Raw genomic sequence first — 16,587 nt, forward strand, 5'->3', positions numbered from 1 at the left:
ATGAATGTGGAGCTCAGAAAGAAAGCGATATCAGATCTGGAATATAACAGAGAGGTGGTGTCCGGTTACTATTAGATTAGATTAAACTGCAATATGGCATAAGACATTTGCAAATAAAGCAGCGTTTCCGTCCAATGAGAAACCAAAGAGAGTAAAATCATCACTTCCTGATAAACTGAAGCAGATATCAGCCAGAGAAATGTAGTGTAGTGTGTTGGAAGAAGCCACTGTGGTGTTTCTTCTTCTCTAATAAATGAGTTGTGCCTCAAAAGACGAAATGCAATGAACCCGCTGAATGCGGTGCTTTTGGAGGCTTGAGACACTCTTTGGGAGCGCAGACAGATGTTTAAGACAGTTCCGGAGGGAATAATAATAGACAAATAATAACACTGAAACACTGTGATGTAGGGTTGGGTCGATAGACGATGCCATCGTCTATCGCTGATGGCTGATAGACATCACGATGCTGAGCCGGCATCTCAATCCTCTGCCCCGCCCCTAAGGCACAAGCAACCCGCGCGCAAAAAATACACACTTAGGCCGCATTTATACTAATACATCTTAGTTTTAAAATGGCATTTTTAGAATAAAAATGATCCACATCCACACTGGCGTTTCATCTAGCATTTCTGAAAAGCCCTACGTCCACACTATACCACTGAAAACGCACATCATGTGACCACACACATGTACTAGCAGGTCTGAGCTCCAGGCAGTCAAAACCCCTGAGAGCAGTGCACGTCAGACAGTTTATCAAGGATATACCGCTGGATGGCGTCTCACTATAGTTGTTAAACGTGATATTTAATTAATTGTCTTTATCTAACGACTCTTTGGTCTTTTGAATCTATTAGGTAACGTGTCACAGCGTCAGTACACTGCTTCAATCTTTCAGTTTCACGCTTGTACTTTTTTCGGTGAACACCTCAGATACTCGTGGTTGTTTCCTGTTGGTTGTGCAACTTTTTCACCAAAAAAGTTTGTCGACGCCATTATAACGGCACCGATGAAAAGGGAAGAAAAAACGATTTGTAACTTGTGTAAGAATATTTTGACAATAAAGCATATTTTAATAAAATGTGTATCTTTAAATGATATTAGAGAACGTTTTCATTCGGGAAATATTATAATATAGTGAAATGTTTGAAAGGGTGTCTTCTGGAGCAATTTTTGAATATTTATCTTTAATCAAACTAAAAGATTGTATATGACACGTTTTCAGTGTAGTTGCTACTTGTATGTTTTTTTTTCTTCAATGTATGTTTGTTAAGAAACTGATATGATTATATATTGTATATTTAGTATATGTTTTTGCCATGAATATAGCCAGTGCTGCTGATATGGCATTAAAACCATAATAAAATATATAAATAAACAAATAACGATACAGATCACTCTGCCTATTCATGCCAGAGTCCAGCGGAAAAAGTGATTGACAGGTGGTAATTTGTGTGTAGCTTATCTTTATTTATTTATGATTTGGTTATGGGTAAAACAAGGACCATGTGGGTCAGGTAGTTGAAACGGTAGGCTAAAAATAATTAATTCGTTACGAATTAATGAATTATTCATAAATAATTAATTCACCCCTGCCTACGATGACGATGTCATCATCCATCGCGATGTTTCATATTAGACGATGACAGATTGGTCGACATCGCCCAACTGTTATGATGGACTGACGGCTGAGGCCTTTTAGAAATCTTTTACAATGTGCTGGAAATGCTGTAAAGTCCAATAATGCATCTCTGAAACACTTTTGATCATCACATGATCAGTTCAAACTAAATCACATCACTTTTTTGATGCCAATACTGGAGTTTGTGTGTTTCCAATGTAGTTTATCACATTTTTGTCTTATCGGTAGGCCCACACGGAATCTGAGCGTGCTGAATTTCGCAGATTTTTAGCCCATCAATAATTCTGTTTATTTACTTGAGTAAATGTGTGTAAATCTATATTTATTCAGTTTTCAAATTAATTACAGTAATATTATTGACTAATATGAAAATGCTCATCTGATTTATGTACAATAGTTTGTACAGTAATGTTTTCTGTCTTTTAGTAGATACATTATATGAGAGACTTGCTTTGTTTACCAAATAAAGTGAATGTAATTGGATTTGCATTGTAAACATTAAATAAAAGTTACAAAGATGTTATTTTTTATTTCACATATTAAGGTTTTAGTTATGATACTCCCAAAATCATTCAGCAGAAATCCGCAGATTTTAGAAGAAAATTGCAAAAAACCTCTGCAGATTCCGTCTGGCCCTACTTATCGGATGAAAAGTTTACTCTACTTTTATGTGCATCTTGGCATTTCCGTTACTCAATATTCCAAAATGCGCATGAATATAGGTGGACGGAAACCGCTAGTGTGCGAGTGCTTGTTGTTTTTTTCCCATGCTCTCTTGAGCCAAGCCACTTCCTCTCGTTGGCCTCTTCCTCTGGATGAACTTTGCTGTGGAGCTGCTGCTGCTGCTCTTAAATCATGCAAACAACATCTGCTTCAGTGAGGCATTGTGGGTAATGCATCTGGCATTGCTGCGTTGTTAGTAGTTAGCAATTAGAAACTCCCCTAAAGGGTTTTAAAAATCCCAAAGATTTCTTAAACATGAAATGCAACCGAAATAATCTGACGATAGATGCCTTGCCAAATGTAAAACTGCATCTGAAACAGTCAAAACGGCATTAATGACAGCTGTAATGGCACTCCTGATATAGCTCCTAGTAGCTGGCAACATCATCTCGTGTGGCTTTAATTCAGTTTAGTTACAGTTTAAACAAATCCACAAGCTCTGAGCTCTGAATCAGCTGTTGTTTTCCCTCAGCACAGCTCACTCTTTACTTCATTCCTAATCTCTTTCTTAGGCATTTGCATGTTACCCAAACTTGATTCTTTATCTGATTGTTCTCTTCGCTCTGCCGGCCAGTGAGAGGGGGTTCAGACGTCAGTCTTGTCTGGACTTGTTTTTTATGTTTTAAAGGTCCTGTGAAGTGCTTCGAAATGTGCAGTATTTTTTAATGCGTGATGTAATGGCGATTGAATTATGAAGAGAGGGCGGGACATGTAGTAGCTCCTCCCCTTAAAAAAACAGCCAATATCGTGTTGTTTTTATCACCACTCTGCCAGTGAGAGTGGTTGAGCTCAAGAGCATCCAACGACAAGTAAATGAAATGAAGGGGGCGGGGCATGTCAGATACTAGTGAGCATTTGATTGGTCAAGATTTGATGAAAACTGAAGTATGAGGGAACGTCAAAAAAAAATAAAAAAATTTATCCAAACTGCAAACTTTGTATGTTTATATCTTCTAAGTGTGAATTTTGTCACTGTTTTGGGAGCACACTAGATTAAAGATATCCTTAAGACTAACATACTGATGCTAACATCTTAAAAAGTTCATTTTGATTTCATGGGGACTTTAAATCAGACTTTTGTCTTGTTTGTACTTGATTTTTTTATGTTTTAAAGGTCCAATAAAGTGCTTTGAAATGTTGAAATGTTGTTTGATGAAATGTCAACTGAAACATGAAGAGAGGGCGGGACATATAATAGCCCCTCCCCTTTAAAACACAGCCAATAGCTTTTTGTTTTTTCATCACAGCACTGCCCATGAGAGTGGTTGAGCACAAGCGCATCAAATGAAAAGCAAATGAGATTCATCTTGAAGGGGGCGGGGCATGTCGGAGTATTTGATTGGTCAGAAGATTTGTTGAGAAACTATGAGGTCACGTCATAAAATCATTGATTCATTTGGCCGGAAGTGACAAACTACAAGTTTTGAATGTTTATATCTTCTGAATGACATATTGTCACTGTTTTGGAGCACACTAGTTTATAGATATCCTTAAGACTAACATATTGATACTAACATCTTAAGAACTTGATTTTGATTTTTTGGGGACTTTAAATCAGGCAGTAAATCAATGTGTTGTTTCTCTTGTTTTCAGGTCAGTCATTGCCGTCTGATAGCAGTAAACTCCAACTGGTTCCTGATTACTGCTGAGACGGACCTCCAGGACTAGGACAAGATGAAACCGGATGGTGTTGACACCGCATCAATGGAGCCAATGGAAGCGTTAAATGCAGGTCCTGCGATCGAGGTGGCGCCAGTAGGCGAAGCCCAGGAGCAGGCTTTGCCTGCAACAGAAGCTGAACCACAACCAACAGCACCACTTTCTGCAACCAACAAGACTGGAAAGGAAAAGCCTACGGATCCTAAAGCTAAGACGAAGGCTCCTGCCAAAACAAAGACACCTATCGCTGGTACCAAGGCAACTACGACCAGCTCCCGTCCCCCCACTGGCCAAAGCCGCCTGACAAATGGGGCACAGAAGTCGCAAGCAAATGGCGTCACCAAAAAGCCCACCACGGGAAGCTTGGATAAGAAAACCTCAACCACTGCTGGACCTAAAAAAACAGTTGGGTCTGCTGCTGCGGCCACAACCAAGACCCCTACCAAGGTGGCAGAGAAGAAGCCGCTGGGGACGGCGAGACCTGCTAGTGCTCCAGCCAATGGTGTGAAGACAACAGGGACAGCACAGCCTATCAAGAAAACCCCTGCTGCTCCGGCTAATGGTCTGAAGCCCAAACCAAAAACTACAGGTAATTGGATGTAACTCAGGGGTCTGTAAAGTTGGAGTCATGCAGACTTTAGTTCTGGCTTTGCTACAACACAAAGAGCTGTAATTTGTAAGTGACACCTGTATATAATTATAGCTGGTTCAAGTGTGTTTAATTAGAGTTAGCGCTAAAGACTGTAAAATATCAGAAATAAATGTACAAAAACTGTCACTGGGGCGATACTTTTGTTTTGTACCAAGCAGGTTCACATTTGTACCTTTTAAGGTAAATATTAATACCTAAAATGTACAAATGTATACTTCATAGTACCTTAAAGGAGCAAAAGTGTAAAATGGTACCTTTAAAGTACCAATGTGCACCTGTAAGGTACTAAAGTGTACCTTTTGAAAAGGTACCGCCCCAGTGACTGTTATTGTAACTTTATTTCTGTGTGTAGGGCTATATCTGAAATGGCACTTATACTGATCGCCCTCTATACTAATCACTTCCTGTTTGTGTGCAATTTGCAGCTATTTATAGTGGTGGATGTTCTGAAGTGCCCACAATCAATCCCACAATGCACTGCAATAACAAATGCACAACCAATGTACACTCAACAGCTAGAGAATACCTATAATGCACAGCATTTCTGCGTCTGACCACAAGATGGCTTCCACATCAGACACCAATAGGATTATGTTTCAGTCTAAATAAAGTATTGCTGAATTGTTGAGTTAACGTTCGAATACAGAAATCAAATACCTGGTTTCTTTACTAATAGACAGCTTGCACATGTACATTTAAACAAAATCTGATTAACTCACACTATTTAATTTGAACATTTAATTTCAGTTAGCATTTAACAATAAAACAGACAAACAAAGTCTGAATTGACAATCTCGACTCCATCCCCATCCTTCTCCCTCTCTTCTCAGATGGGATGGCGGGCCAAATCAAGGGTTACCATTGGCCAACTTTGGCCATCTCTGGTCTAAGGGATTTATCAACCAGCACAACACAAACAAAATGTGCACTTAGGACTCTCATTCACTCACTTGTTTTCATTCACTCCTTTAAGCAGGCTATGTAAGTGGACTAATGTAGGAAATAGGCATGGGCCGGTATAAGCTTCCAACGGTATGATAACATTAGATAAAAATAACAAAGTTTCATGGTATTGTGATTACTAAAATATATTCTTTTTAAATGTCTGGGTAAAGAACAAGAACTTTTTTTCCGCTTTAAACACAATGGCTGTATCCAAAATGGCATGCTTCCATACTATATAGTACGCTAAAAACAGTATGCGAGCCGAGGAGTATGTCTGAATTCATAAGATTTGAAAAACAGTATGCAAGAAGTACTCGGATGACCTACTACTTCCGGTGAGATTCTGAAGTAATATCCCATGATGCACCGCGAGAGAATACATGCAACTGATGTGGATATGTCATGTGATGATGACAAAATGGCATCCGTAGTACGTGCGAGTTCCATTCACACTACTCACGCTCATACTGTATTGAATGTATTTTTCTAGCGGTCGAGTAGTAAAATGCAGTACCTACTGAGTAGTAGGCGATTTTCGGACATAGCCAATATATTTTATATTTAGAATCATTTATTATATTTAAGAAGAGTAAACATGTCAGGCTGAATAATTCAAATGAACCATTGACTTCTGCTGTCTTCATCGGTTTCAAAAACACAGATTTCATTACAATTTAAAATGGCATCTTTGGAGATCTTTTCTGCTGGAGATACTGTTGTCCTAAAAAACAAACAAAAAAATAAATAAATGTAAAAATAAAAACGTTAAAAAAATCGTACATATACCGCAGCAACGATAGAACAGAAAATTTTAGCGGTTTTAAAACCTTGGCATTTCCAAACCGCGGTATACCTTGAAAATAGTTATCGTACCATGCCTAGTAGGCAATAGTAAATGGGGATATAGGGAATAGATTTTTGAATACCCTCCATCTCTCCAGGAGGGTTTGATTCCCCGACGTTAGGTATTATCTTATGGAAATAAATATCTTATTTGTTTAATGCTCATAAACATGTTTACGCTTCATTCTAGCTCCAGCTCCAAGACCCGCTACTGCGTCCACCACCAAGAGCAGCACCACTGACGCTCCCAAACCATCTGGTGCCAAGACAACCAGGTAAGAGTTTCATTGGCTTGGAATGCCTACATGGAAATCTGGTAGTTAGAATAACATAATGTAGCCCAGGTGACACGGTGGCTCAGTGGTTAGCACTGTGGCCTCACAGCAAGAAGGTCGCAGGTTCGAGTCCCAGCTAGGTCTGTTGGCATTTCTGTGTGGAGTTTGCATGTTCTCTCTGAGTTCGTGTGTCCAAAGACATGCGGTCGGTGAATTGAATGAACTAAATTGGTCGTAGAGTATGGGAACAGTACTGGGTTGTAGCTGAAAGGGCATACTCTGTGTAAAACGTATGCTAAATAATTTGGCGGATTATTCTGCTGTGGCAACCCCTGATGTATAAAGGGACTAAGGTGAAGGAAAATGAGTGAATGAATGAATGAATAATGTGACCCATAACTCACTGCAGTCCATCCCAGGAGGCACCTAGATGTTAAAAAAACGCATCAAAAATGCAAATCGATTTGATGTCCAAACCCTTGACATCCATTTGACATTCACACATTGATTTCCTTTTGACCATCAAAACAGCGACACAAAAAGTACTCTGAACACTACAAATTTACACTGGATTTTGCATCCCCTCAGTGCCTTTAAAATACCTTGATGTCAAAACTACATCAAATTAACATCTAAAATTGGTGTGAAAATCCATTACGGAGCTATTCTGTAATCGATTTTAGATGTCATTGTTAGATGTCAAGTTGATGTTGTTTTGACATAAAGGTAGTCAACTGACATTAAATCAATTTTTAGCATGTTTTATGATGTTTTTTTGACATCAAGGTGCCTGCTGGGAAGTCTCTTGCAGGCAGTCATTGGATATTTAAAGCATTAGTGTTAGGACTGCGCTGTTTTGGTTTGTGTTTTTGTGTTTAGTCTGTTCTTGGTTGGGGGGCGGGCCATTAGCGCACCTGATGCTGGTCAGCGGCCTTATTTAAACTCAGTGGCTGTTTCTCAATTCCAAGAACGCAGAGATCGGACTTGCGTTCTTGTGGAGACCGGTCTTGTCAGGTCACCTCGGAAGAACAAACCCAGGAGACCGCGAGAACAGAGAACGCGTCCTCTGAAAAATGAGATACTGCGTTCTTCCTGATGGTCACATGACCTTCACGTGTTTTTAGTGAAGTTTATTTATAAACTAATTTCGAGAGGATCACGTGCTTATGATTGCTAGCGGCTGGATCCGCATTATCCAATTCTCAATGCACCAATCAGACGACTCCTAAACTACTATAAATACCCTGGGTTACGTACCACCGCTATCTTCGTTTTGAAGAATCCCCTCATCCACACCTACTCCTCCTTCTTCCTAGATGGGTGACACGGTGGCCCAGTGCTTAGCACTGTTGCCTCACAGCAAGAACGTCTCTGGTTCCAAGCTTTACCAAACTAGCAGACGTTTCTGTGCGGAGTTTACACGTTCTCCCCATGCTCACGTGGGTTTCCCCCGGGTTCCCCAGTTTCCTCCCACCGTCCAAAAACATGCAACTTAAGTTAATTGACTAATCCAAATCGGCACCATAGACATGCTCCTAGTATGTAGTTATCTCTTTAGGGCAATCACTGTCTGTTCATTAGCTACTACAGCAGGGGAGTTCTCGAGATCCCCTTTTACCTGAGCTCAAACTCCCCTCTCGCCTTGCAACGCCTTGTTTGGCATGCTGTCAGGGCTCTCCCCCCGGGACAGCATGCCGAACAAGCTTATAATCAATCATCAGCTAAGTGTGAACTCTTGAAATGGAAAACTATTTAAACATCACAGCATTCATACAATGATTTATTGTTTTTCCCCTTTTCACAATAAATGCTCTGCATAAAGACTTTACAAATATACGTTTCACAATAGAAATAAAACAGATTTTAATAGGAATTTCAGGAAATAATCACCCTTAATTTGTTTAGGCCTTTAAGATGTCCATGGTAATGTTTATATTCACCGTCTCATTCAGAGAAGCTCCTGAGATAATTAAGTTATTTCTCTGAACTTTAATAATACACCTATATAAAATTCTGCGCTTCCCACCTCCAGTCGCAATGACTTCTAGGACTTCTAGAGCGAATTTGGTGCTCAAGTCTGCATCCATGCGTCCTCGATATCAAGAACACATCCGGGAACTTCTACGCATCCTCTGTTCTTGCGGTCTTGAGTATTAATGCTAATGTTAATTTAAAGAGCAAACTGTTGGAGCGCTAACATCACGCAAGCACCACGTTCAAAAAGGAAAATACTATTTAACTCGACACATTTCTTAATTAATTGAATAACTAATCACTCAATGAGTCCTAACTTTTACATATAATGATGAATTTTTATTTATTTATTTTATATAATAATTTTTAGGGGTTTTTCACCTTTATTATGATAGTACTGTAGAGATTTCAGACAGGAAAGCATTGGGAGCAGAGAGAGAGGGGAAGGATCGGCAAAGGACCTCGAGCCAGGAATCAAACTCGGGTCGCCGCGAGCACGTCAGTGCTATATGTCGGCGTACAATACCACTAGGCTGTTGGCTCCAACAATGATAAATATTTAAGTAAAATCACTTTAAAAGCCAAATTATCACTTACCTGCAGCAAATGACAGAGGGAGAGATTGTCAAACTCGCAGGTCTTGGCAACTGAAGTGTGGCAGATGTCATCTAACGTTACACCTGTGTTCAGTTTCGCACGTTTTCCAAATGCAATCCTAAAGTCAGCCAGAAGTCGATGTTTACCGATGTCTCCCATGTGTTTTTTGTTAACTGGCCCACATGCTGCAAAATGAGCTGTGAACCAGAAGAACTTTCCCGCCTATTCTGAATGCATGGCAGAACATATATGGTAATAATCTGGCCCATATCTGTTCAGCCATGCCATACCTACGCCACATGTGCCAGCTATCACCCAGATCTGGCCCAAATGTTCTTGCTATCTGGGTTGGAACTGAACTTTGGCAGCTGATGATGACGTTACACGAGAACACAAGACCGCTGAAGAATGCATATTGAGAAACAGCCAGTGAGAGAGTTTGTAGGGGCCGCTGTTCATTCACTTTTGGGGCAGTTGGCTAGAGCTACGCTCCAATTTTGGCTTTATTTCATACGCTAGCGCTGACAACACTTACCGCATCCATTTACTTACTTTTCACACTGATTGAACATACTGATACTGATGTTTTGGTTGTTATTATTTCGTGTCGTCTCCCTTAACGTTACATCTTTGAGCCAGGTGTAACAGTTAGGCATAAATTCCAAGTCTAATACTTGTTGGGAAATGAACTGGCACAATCCCCAAACTCCTGGGAAACTCTCTTCCCAAATGAGACTCTCTCACGTTGGGGAACATTTAAACTCTTTCTAGTCTCCCCAGTGACTCTAAGACACTTTCATTTGGGAGAAATCTGGATTCCCACCCTATGGGACATGTAAATCAGCAGTCTACCCAGCACCCGCAGTAGTTTCACAGATGTAAAGCAGCTCTCCTGATATGTAGGACAGATACAGAGAGAAGTCAGGATGGTTATGGCGATCTGAATCACGCTGCGAATCACAACATGCTGCTCAAAGGAGCTTCTTTTTTTATTCAAAGAAGCCCGCAGATAGCCATGAACAGAGTTTTTTTTGTTGTTGGTTGTTTATAGACGCGATGAGGGACATCCTGAGGCCTGTAACAGAGCTCATGACGTTATGTATGGGTGGGTGGGGGAAAAAATGTGTGTATGACTTAGTCAATGTTGTTCCAAGCAGCTCAGAAATTAAGTAGTAACTTCAAACCATAAAGAGTAAACCTGGTGAACATGACACATGCATAAATTTAGATTTTTAAATTCGATCCAAGAGTTTTGCCGTGACATGTTGCATCTCCTCCTACATTACACAGCCGAACGGCAAGTTTACTGCATGATTAATGGTGTTTAGAGTAGGAAGGCTGCCGTCCCACACACAGACTGCTTGAAAAGGAAAGACACTTTACAGGGTTAGCGCTGCAGTGTGTGTTCCAGCTCTGGGTTTAGGAAAGATAATCTGGGGGGATTCACCCTGAGCCTTTGTTTTCAGCCTCGGCCTCATTATGACCGTAAGCTCAAACACAAAACAGCAGTGAAACGGCCGCCTGTTGTCCAATTAGCGCAGGAGCGTGTGTTTTCCTCGTTATTTTCACCCGGTGGGCATCTTCGATCTGACACGTATTTAATTCTGCCTTAGGAAGACGACTCACACTGTTTACTCTGCACAGTGAAGCAAAACTTTTCTGAAGAGTTATCTATGCGGTGTCTTTAATATTAATTAAACATTCGCTTTACAGTCCAGAAACATTTCTTTCCAGCTCTCTCAGCAGTAGAGGTTGTACTACATCTACTGAACTGGGTTTTAAATAAATAATACAGGCCGCTGGCATTAATGGTTTGTGTGTGTGTGTGTGTTTGCCACCTGAAGCTTTGACTTTGCTCCATAAATTATGCAAGGCCGCATTTTACTAGCAGCATGCAGAAAAATGCTAATCTTTTGCCTTTTTCCACATTATATTCCCATCTGTCAAATACACAATTGGCTGAGTCCATGATGTTTTCAGGCTGCTGAAATAGAGCAATATATATTAAAAGTGCAACAATATTTACACTTATTAGTCCTGGATAAAAGGGTTGCAGGTTTATTATGTTGAGAAATTGTTTCTGTAGTGATTTCCAAAATGCATCTGTATTCTCTCTTGAATCGATTCTTAGCTTAGTTTTTAAAAGCAGAAGGCGATCTAGGGTAGTTTTTAACAACAGACGGTGCTCTAGGCTTGTTTTTAACAGTAGATGGCGCTCTAGGATAGTTTGTAAAAGCAGACGGCGTTCTAGGCTAGTTTGTAACAGTAGAAGGTGCTATAGGCTGTTTTTTAAACAGCAGAGGCCCTCTAGGCTGTTTTTTAAACAACAGACGACGCTCTAGGCTAGTTTGTAACAGTAGATGGTGCTCTAGGCTGTTTTTTTAACAGCAGAGGCCCTCTAGGCTGTTTTTTAAACAACAGACGACGCTCTAGGCTAGTTTGTAACAGTAGATGGTGCTCTAGGCTGTTTTTTAACAGCAGATGGTGCTCTAGGCTGTTTTTTAAACAACAGACAGCACTCTAGACTAGTTTGTAACAGTAGAAGGCGCTCTAGGCTGTTTTTTAAACAGCAGAGGCCCTCTAGGCTAGTTTTAAACAGCAGATGGTGCTCTAGGCTGTTTTTTAAACAACAGACAGCACTCTAGACTAGTTTGTAACAGTAGAAGGCGCTCTAGGCTGTTTTTTAAACAGCAGAGGCCCTCTAGGCTAGTTTTAAACAGCAGATGGTGCTCTAGGCTGTTTTTTAAACAGCAGAGGCCCTCTGGGCTTGGTTTAAACAGCAGATGGTGTTCTAGGCTGTTTTTTAAACAGCAGACGGCGCTCTAAGCTAGTTTGTAATAGTAGACGGTGCTCTAGGCCGTTTTTTAAACAGCAGATGGTGCTCTAGGCTAGTTTTTAATAGCAGATGGTGCTCTAGGCTAGTTTTTAATAGCAGATTGTGCTCTAGGCTGTTTTTTAAACAGCAGATGGTGCTCTACGCTAATTTTTAAATAGCTGACGGCGCTCTAGGCTAGTTTTTAATAGCAGAGGGTGCCCTAGGCTGTTTTTTAAACAGCAGATGGTGCTCTACGCTAATTTTTACACAGCTGATGGCGCTCTAGGCTAGTTTTTAACAGTAGACGGTGCTCTAGGCTGTTTTTTAAACAGCAGATGGCGCTCTAGGCTAGTTTTTAATAGCAGATAGCACTCTAGACTGGTTTTTAAACAGCAAACAAGCACTCTAGGCTAGTTTTAAACAGCAGACGGTGCTCTAGGCTAGTTTTTAAACATCAGACAGTGCTCTAGGCTAGTTTTTAACAGCAAACAGCACTCTAGGCTAGTTTTTAAACAGCAGATGGTGCTTTTTTTTGAACAGCAGATGATGCTCTAGGCTAGTTTTAACAGTAGATGGTGTTCTAGGCTAATTTTTAACAATAGATAATGCTCTAGGCTAATGTTTTATCAGTAGACGATGCTCTAGGCTAGTTTTTAACAGCAGATGGCACTCTAGGCTAGTTTATAACAGCAAACAGCACTCTAGGCTAGTTTTTAACAGCAGATGGCGCTCTAGGCTAGTTTATAATAGCAAACAGCACTCTAGGCTAGTTTTTAAACAGCAGATGGTACTCTAGGCTAGTTTTTAAACAGCAGATGATGCTCTAGGCTAGTTTTAACAGTAGATGGTGCTCTAGGCTAGTTTTAACAGCAGATGATGCTCTAGGCTAGTTTTAACAGTAGATGGTGCTCTAGGCTGTTTTTTTAACAGCAGAGGCCCTCTAGGCTGTTTTTTAAACAACAGACGACGCTCTAGGCTAGTTTGTAACAGTAGATGGTGCTCTAGGCTGTTTTTTAACAGCAGATGGTGCTCTAGGCTGTTTTTTAAACAACAGACAGCACTCTAGACTAGTTTGTAACAGTAGAAGGCGCTCTAGGCTGTTTTTTAAACAGCAGAGGCCCTCTAGGCTAGTTTTAAACAGCAGATGGTGCTCTAGGCTGTTTTTTAAACAACAGACAGCACTCTAGGCTAGTTTGTAACAGTAGAAGGCGCTCTAGGCTGTTTTTTAAACAGCAGAGGCCCTCTAGGCTAGTTTTAAACAGCAGATGGTGCTCTAGGCTGTTTTTTAAACAGCAGAGGCCCTCTGGGCTTGGTTTAAACAGCAGATGGTGTTCTAGGCTGTTTTTTAAACAGCAGACGGCGCTCTAAGCTAGTTTGTAATAGTAGACGGTGCTCTAGGCCGTTTTTTAAACAGCAGATGGTGCTCTAGGCTAGTTTTTAATAGCAGATGGTGCTCTAGGCTAGTTTTTAATAGCAGATTGTGCTCTAGGCTGTTTTTTAAACAGCAGATGGTGCTCTACGCTAATTTTTAAATAGCTGACGGCGCTCTAGGCTAGTTTTTAATAGCAGAGGGTGCCCTAGGCTGTTTTTTAAACAGCAGATGGTGCTCTACGCTAATTTTTACACAGCTGATGGCGCTCTAGGCTAGTTTTTAACAGTAGACGGTGCTCTAGGCTGTTTTTTTAAACAGCAGATGGCGCTCTAGGCTAGTTTTTAATAGCAGATAGCACTCTAGACTGGTTTTTAAACAGCAAACAAGCACTCTAGGCTAGTTTTAAACAGCAGACGGTGCTCTAGGCTAGTTTTTAAACATCAGACAGTGCTCTAGGCTAGTTTTTAACAGCAAACAGCACTCTAGGCTAGTTTTTAAACAGCAGATGGTGCTTTTTTTTGAACAGCAGATGATGCTCTAGGCTAGTTTTAACAGTAGATGGTGTTCTAGGCTAATTTTTAACAATAGATAATGCTCTAGGCTAATGTTTTATCAGTAGACGATGCTCTAGGCTAGTTTTTAACAGCAGATGGCACTCTAGGCTAGTTTATAACAGCAAACAGCACTCTAGGCTAGTTTTTAACAGCAGATGGCGCTCTAGGCTAGTTTATAATAGCAAACAGCACTCTAGGCTAGTTTTTAAACAGCAGATGGTACTCTAGGCTAGTTTTTAAACAGCAGATGATGCTCTAGGCTAGTTTTAACAGTAGATGGTGCTCTAGGCTAGTTTTAACAGTAGATGGTGCTCTCGGCTAGTTTTAACAGTAGATGGTGCTCTAGGCTAGTTTATAATAGCAAACAGCACTATAGGCTAGTTTTTAAACAGCAGATGATGCTCTAGGTTAGTTTTAACAGTAGATGGTGCTCTAGACTTGTTTTAACAGTAGATGGTGCTCTAGGCTAGTTTTAACAGTAGATGGCGCTCTAGGCTAATTTTTTATCAGTAGACAGTGCTCTAGACTAGTTTTTAACAGCAGATGGCACTCTAGGCTAGTTTTTAACAGCAAACAGCACTCTAGGCTAGTTTTTAACAGCAGATGGCGCTCTAGGCTAGTTTATAATAGCAAACAGCACTCTAGGTTAGTTTTTAACAGCAGATGGCGCTCTAGGCTAGTTTATAATAGCAAACAGCACTCTAGGCTAGTTTTTAAACAGCAGATGGTACTCTAGGCTAGTTTTTAAACAGCAGATGATGCTCTAGGCTAGTTTTAACAGTAGATGGTGCTCTAGGCTAGTTTTAACAGTAGATGGTGCTCTCGGCTAGTTTTAACAGTAGATGGTGCTCTAGGCTAGTTTATAATAGCAAACAGCACTCTAGGTTAGTTTTTAACAGCAGATGGCGCTCTAGGCTAGTTTATAATAGCAAACAGCACTCTAGGCTAGTTTTTAAACAGCAGATGGTACTCTAGGCTAGTTTTTAAACAGCAGATGATGCTCTAGGCTAGTTTTAACAGTAGATGGTGCTCTCGGCTAGTTTTAACAGCAGATGGCACTCTAGGCTAGTTTATAACAGCAAACAGCACTCTAGGCTAGTTTTTAACAGCAGATGGCGCTCTAGGCTAGTTTATAATAGCAAACAGCACTCTAGGCTAGTTTTTAAACAGCAGATGGTACTCTAGGCTAGTTTTTAAACAGCAGATGATGCTCTAGGCTAGTTTTAACAGTAGATGGTGCTCTAGGCTAGTTTTAACAGTAGATGGTGCTCTCGGCTAGTTTTAACAGTAGATGGTGCTCTAGGCTAGTTTATAATAGCAAACAGCACTATAGGCTAGTTTTTAAACAGCAGATGATGCTCTAGGTTAGTTTTAACAGTAGATGGTGCTCTAGACTTGTTTTAACAGTAGATGGTGCTCTAGGCTAGTTTTAACAGTAGATGGCGCTCTAGGCTAATTTTTTATCAGTAGACAGTGCTCTAGACTAGTTTTTAACAGCAGATGGCACTCTAGGCTAGTTTTTAACAGCAAACAGCACTCTAGGTTAGTTTTTAACAGCAGATGGCGCTCTAGGCTAGTTTACAATAGCAAACAACACTTTAGGCTAGTTTTTAAACAGCAGATAGTACTCTAGGCCAGTGTTTCCCAACCCTGTTCCTGGAGGCACACTAACAGTACATATTTTGGATGTCTCCCTTTTCTGACCCATTAACTTCAGGTGTTGGAGTCTCTTCTGATGTTATGATAAGTTGATTCAGGTGTGTTTGATTAGGGAGAGGTTGAAAATGTGTACTGTTGGTGTGCCTTCAGGAACAGGGTTGGTGAAACACTGCTCTAGGCTAGTTTTTAACAGCAGATGGTGCTCTAGGCTAGTTTTGAACAGCAGATGATGCTCTGGGCTAGTTTTAACAGTAGACGTGCTCTAGGCCAGCTTTTAAACAGTAAACCGTACTCTAGGCTAGTTTTTAAGCAGCAGACGGTGCTCTAGGGCTAGTTTTGAGCAACAGAGGGCTAGTTTTTAAACAGCAGACAGTGCTGTATGCTTTACAAGCAGCTGTACACTGCAATTCCTTACAAATACCACTTGAATCCAAAATAATCATTAATTAGATTAGTGTTTAAATAAATTGTTTACATTAATCTTGTGAGATAAAAGGCAACTTACATGACAAAACTAGTCTATCTGTTGTTAAAAACTAAGCTCAAAATTCATTCAGGAGAGAATAGTGATGCATTTTAAAAAATCTCAAAATTGATTTCTCCAATGATTTTTTCATCACAGCTCTAGTTTTAAATGTTAGTGTCCAAATGAATCCACAGCATAAGCCGATAAAAGCAATGCAGGATGTGAGCTGGCTTCTAAATACATTAGTGTAATGCAGACATGCAAGAACTGGCCAAAAATATGAATCATTTTGATTGATGTCACAGCACAACCTCAATGGTTGAGCTCTTTCCTCATGATAATGATGATGACATCATACTGATGCAAATCTTTGGGCTGGTCAGTACAGGGCGCGGCCAGTGCCCAACGCTAAAA

The 16,587-nt window shown here is 40.4% G+C and overlaps 1 protein-coding gene across 2 annotated transcripts in view; it reads left to right on the forward strand.

Moving 5' to 3' along the window:
* The window catches only part of prr36b (proline rich 36b), a 75,423-nt gene that overhangs the window by 42,594 nt on the left and 16,242 nt on the right, over positions 1-16,587 (forward strand). For both annotated transcript variants that reach the window (XM_056452937.1, XM_056452938.1), the window contains 2 exons: positions 3,956-4,610; positions 6,652-6,736. In XM_056452937.1, coding sequence (XP_056308912.1) covers positions 4,037-4,610; positions 6,652-6,736 — 659 coding nt within the window. In that variant the 5' untranslated portion in view covers positions 3,956-4,036. The remainder of the gene's footprint in view (positions 1-3,955; positions 4,611-6,651; positions 6,737-16,587) is intronic.

The sequence above is a fragment of the Danio aesculapii genome, chromosome 3 (assembly GCF_903798145.1).
Source record: "Danio aesculapii chromosome 3, fDanAes4.1, whole genome shotgun sequence".
NCBI lineage: Eukaryota > Metazoa > Chordata > Actinopteri > Cypriniformes > Danionidae > Danio > Danio aesculapii.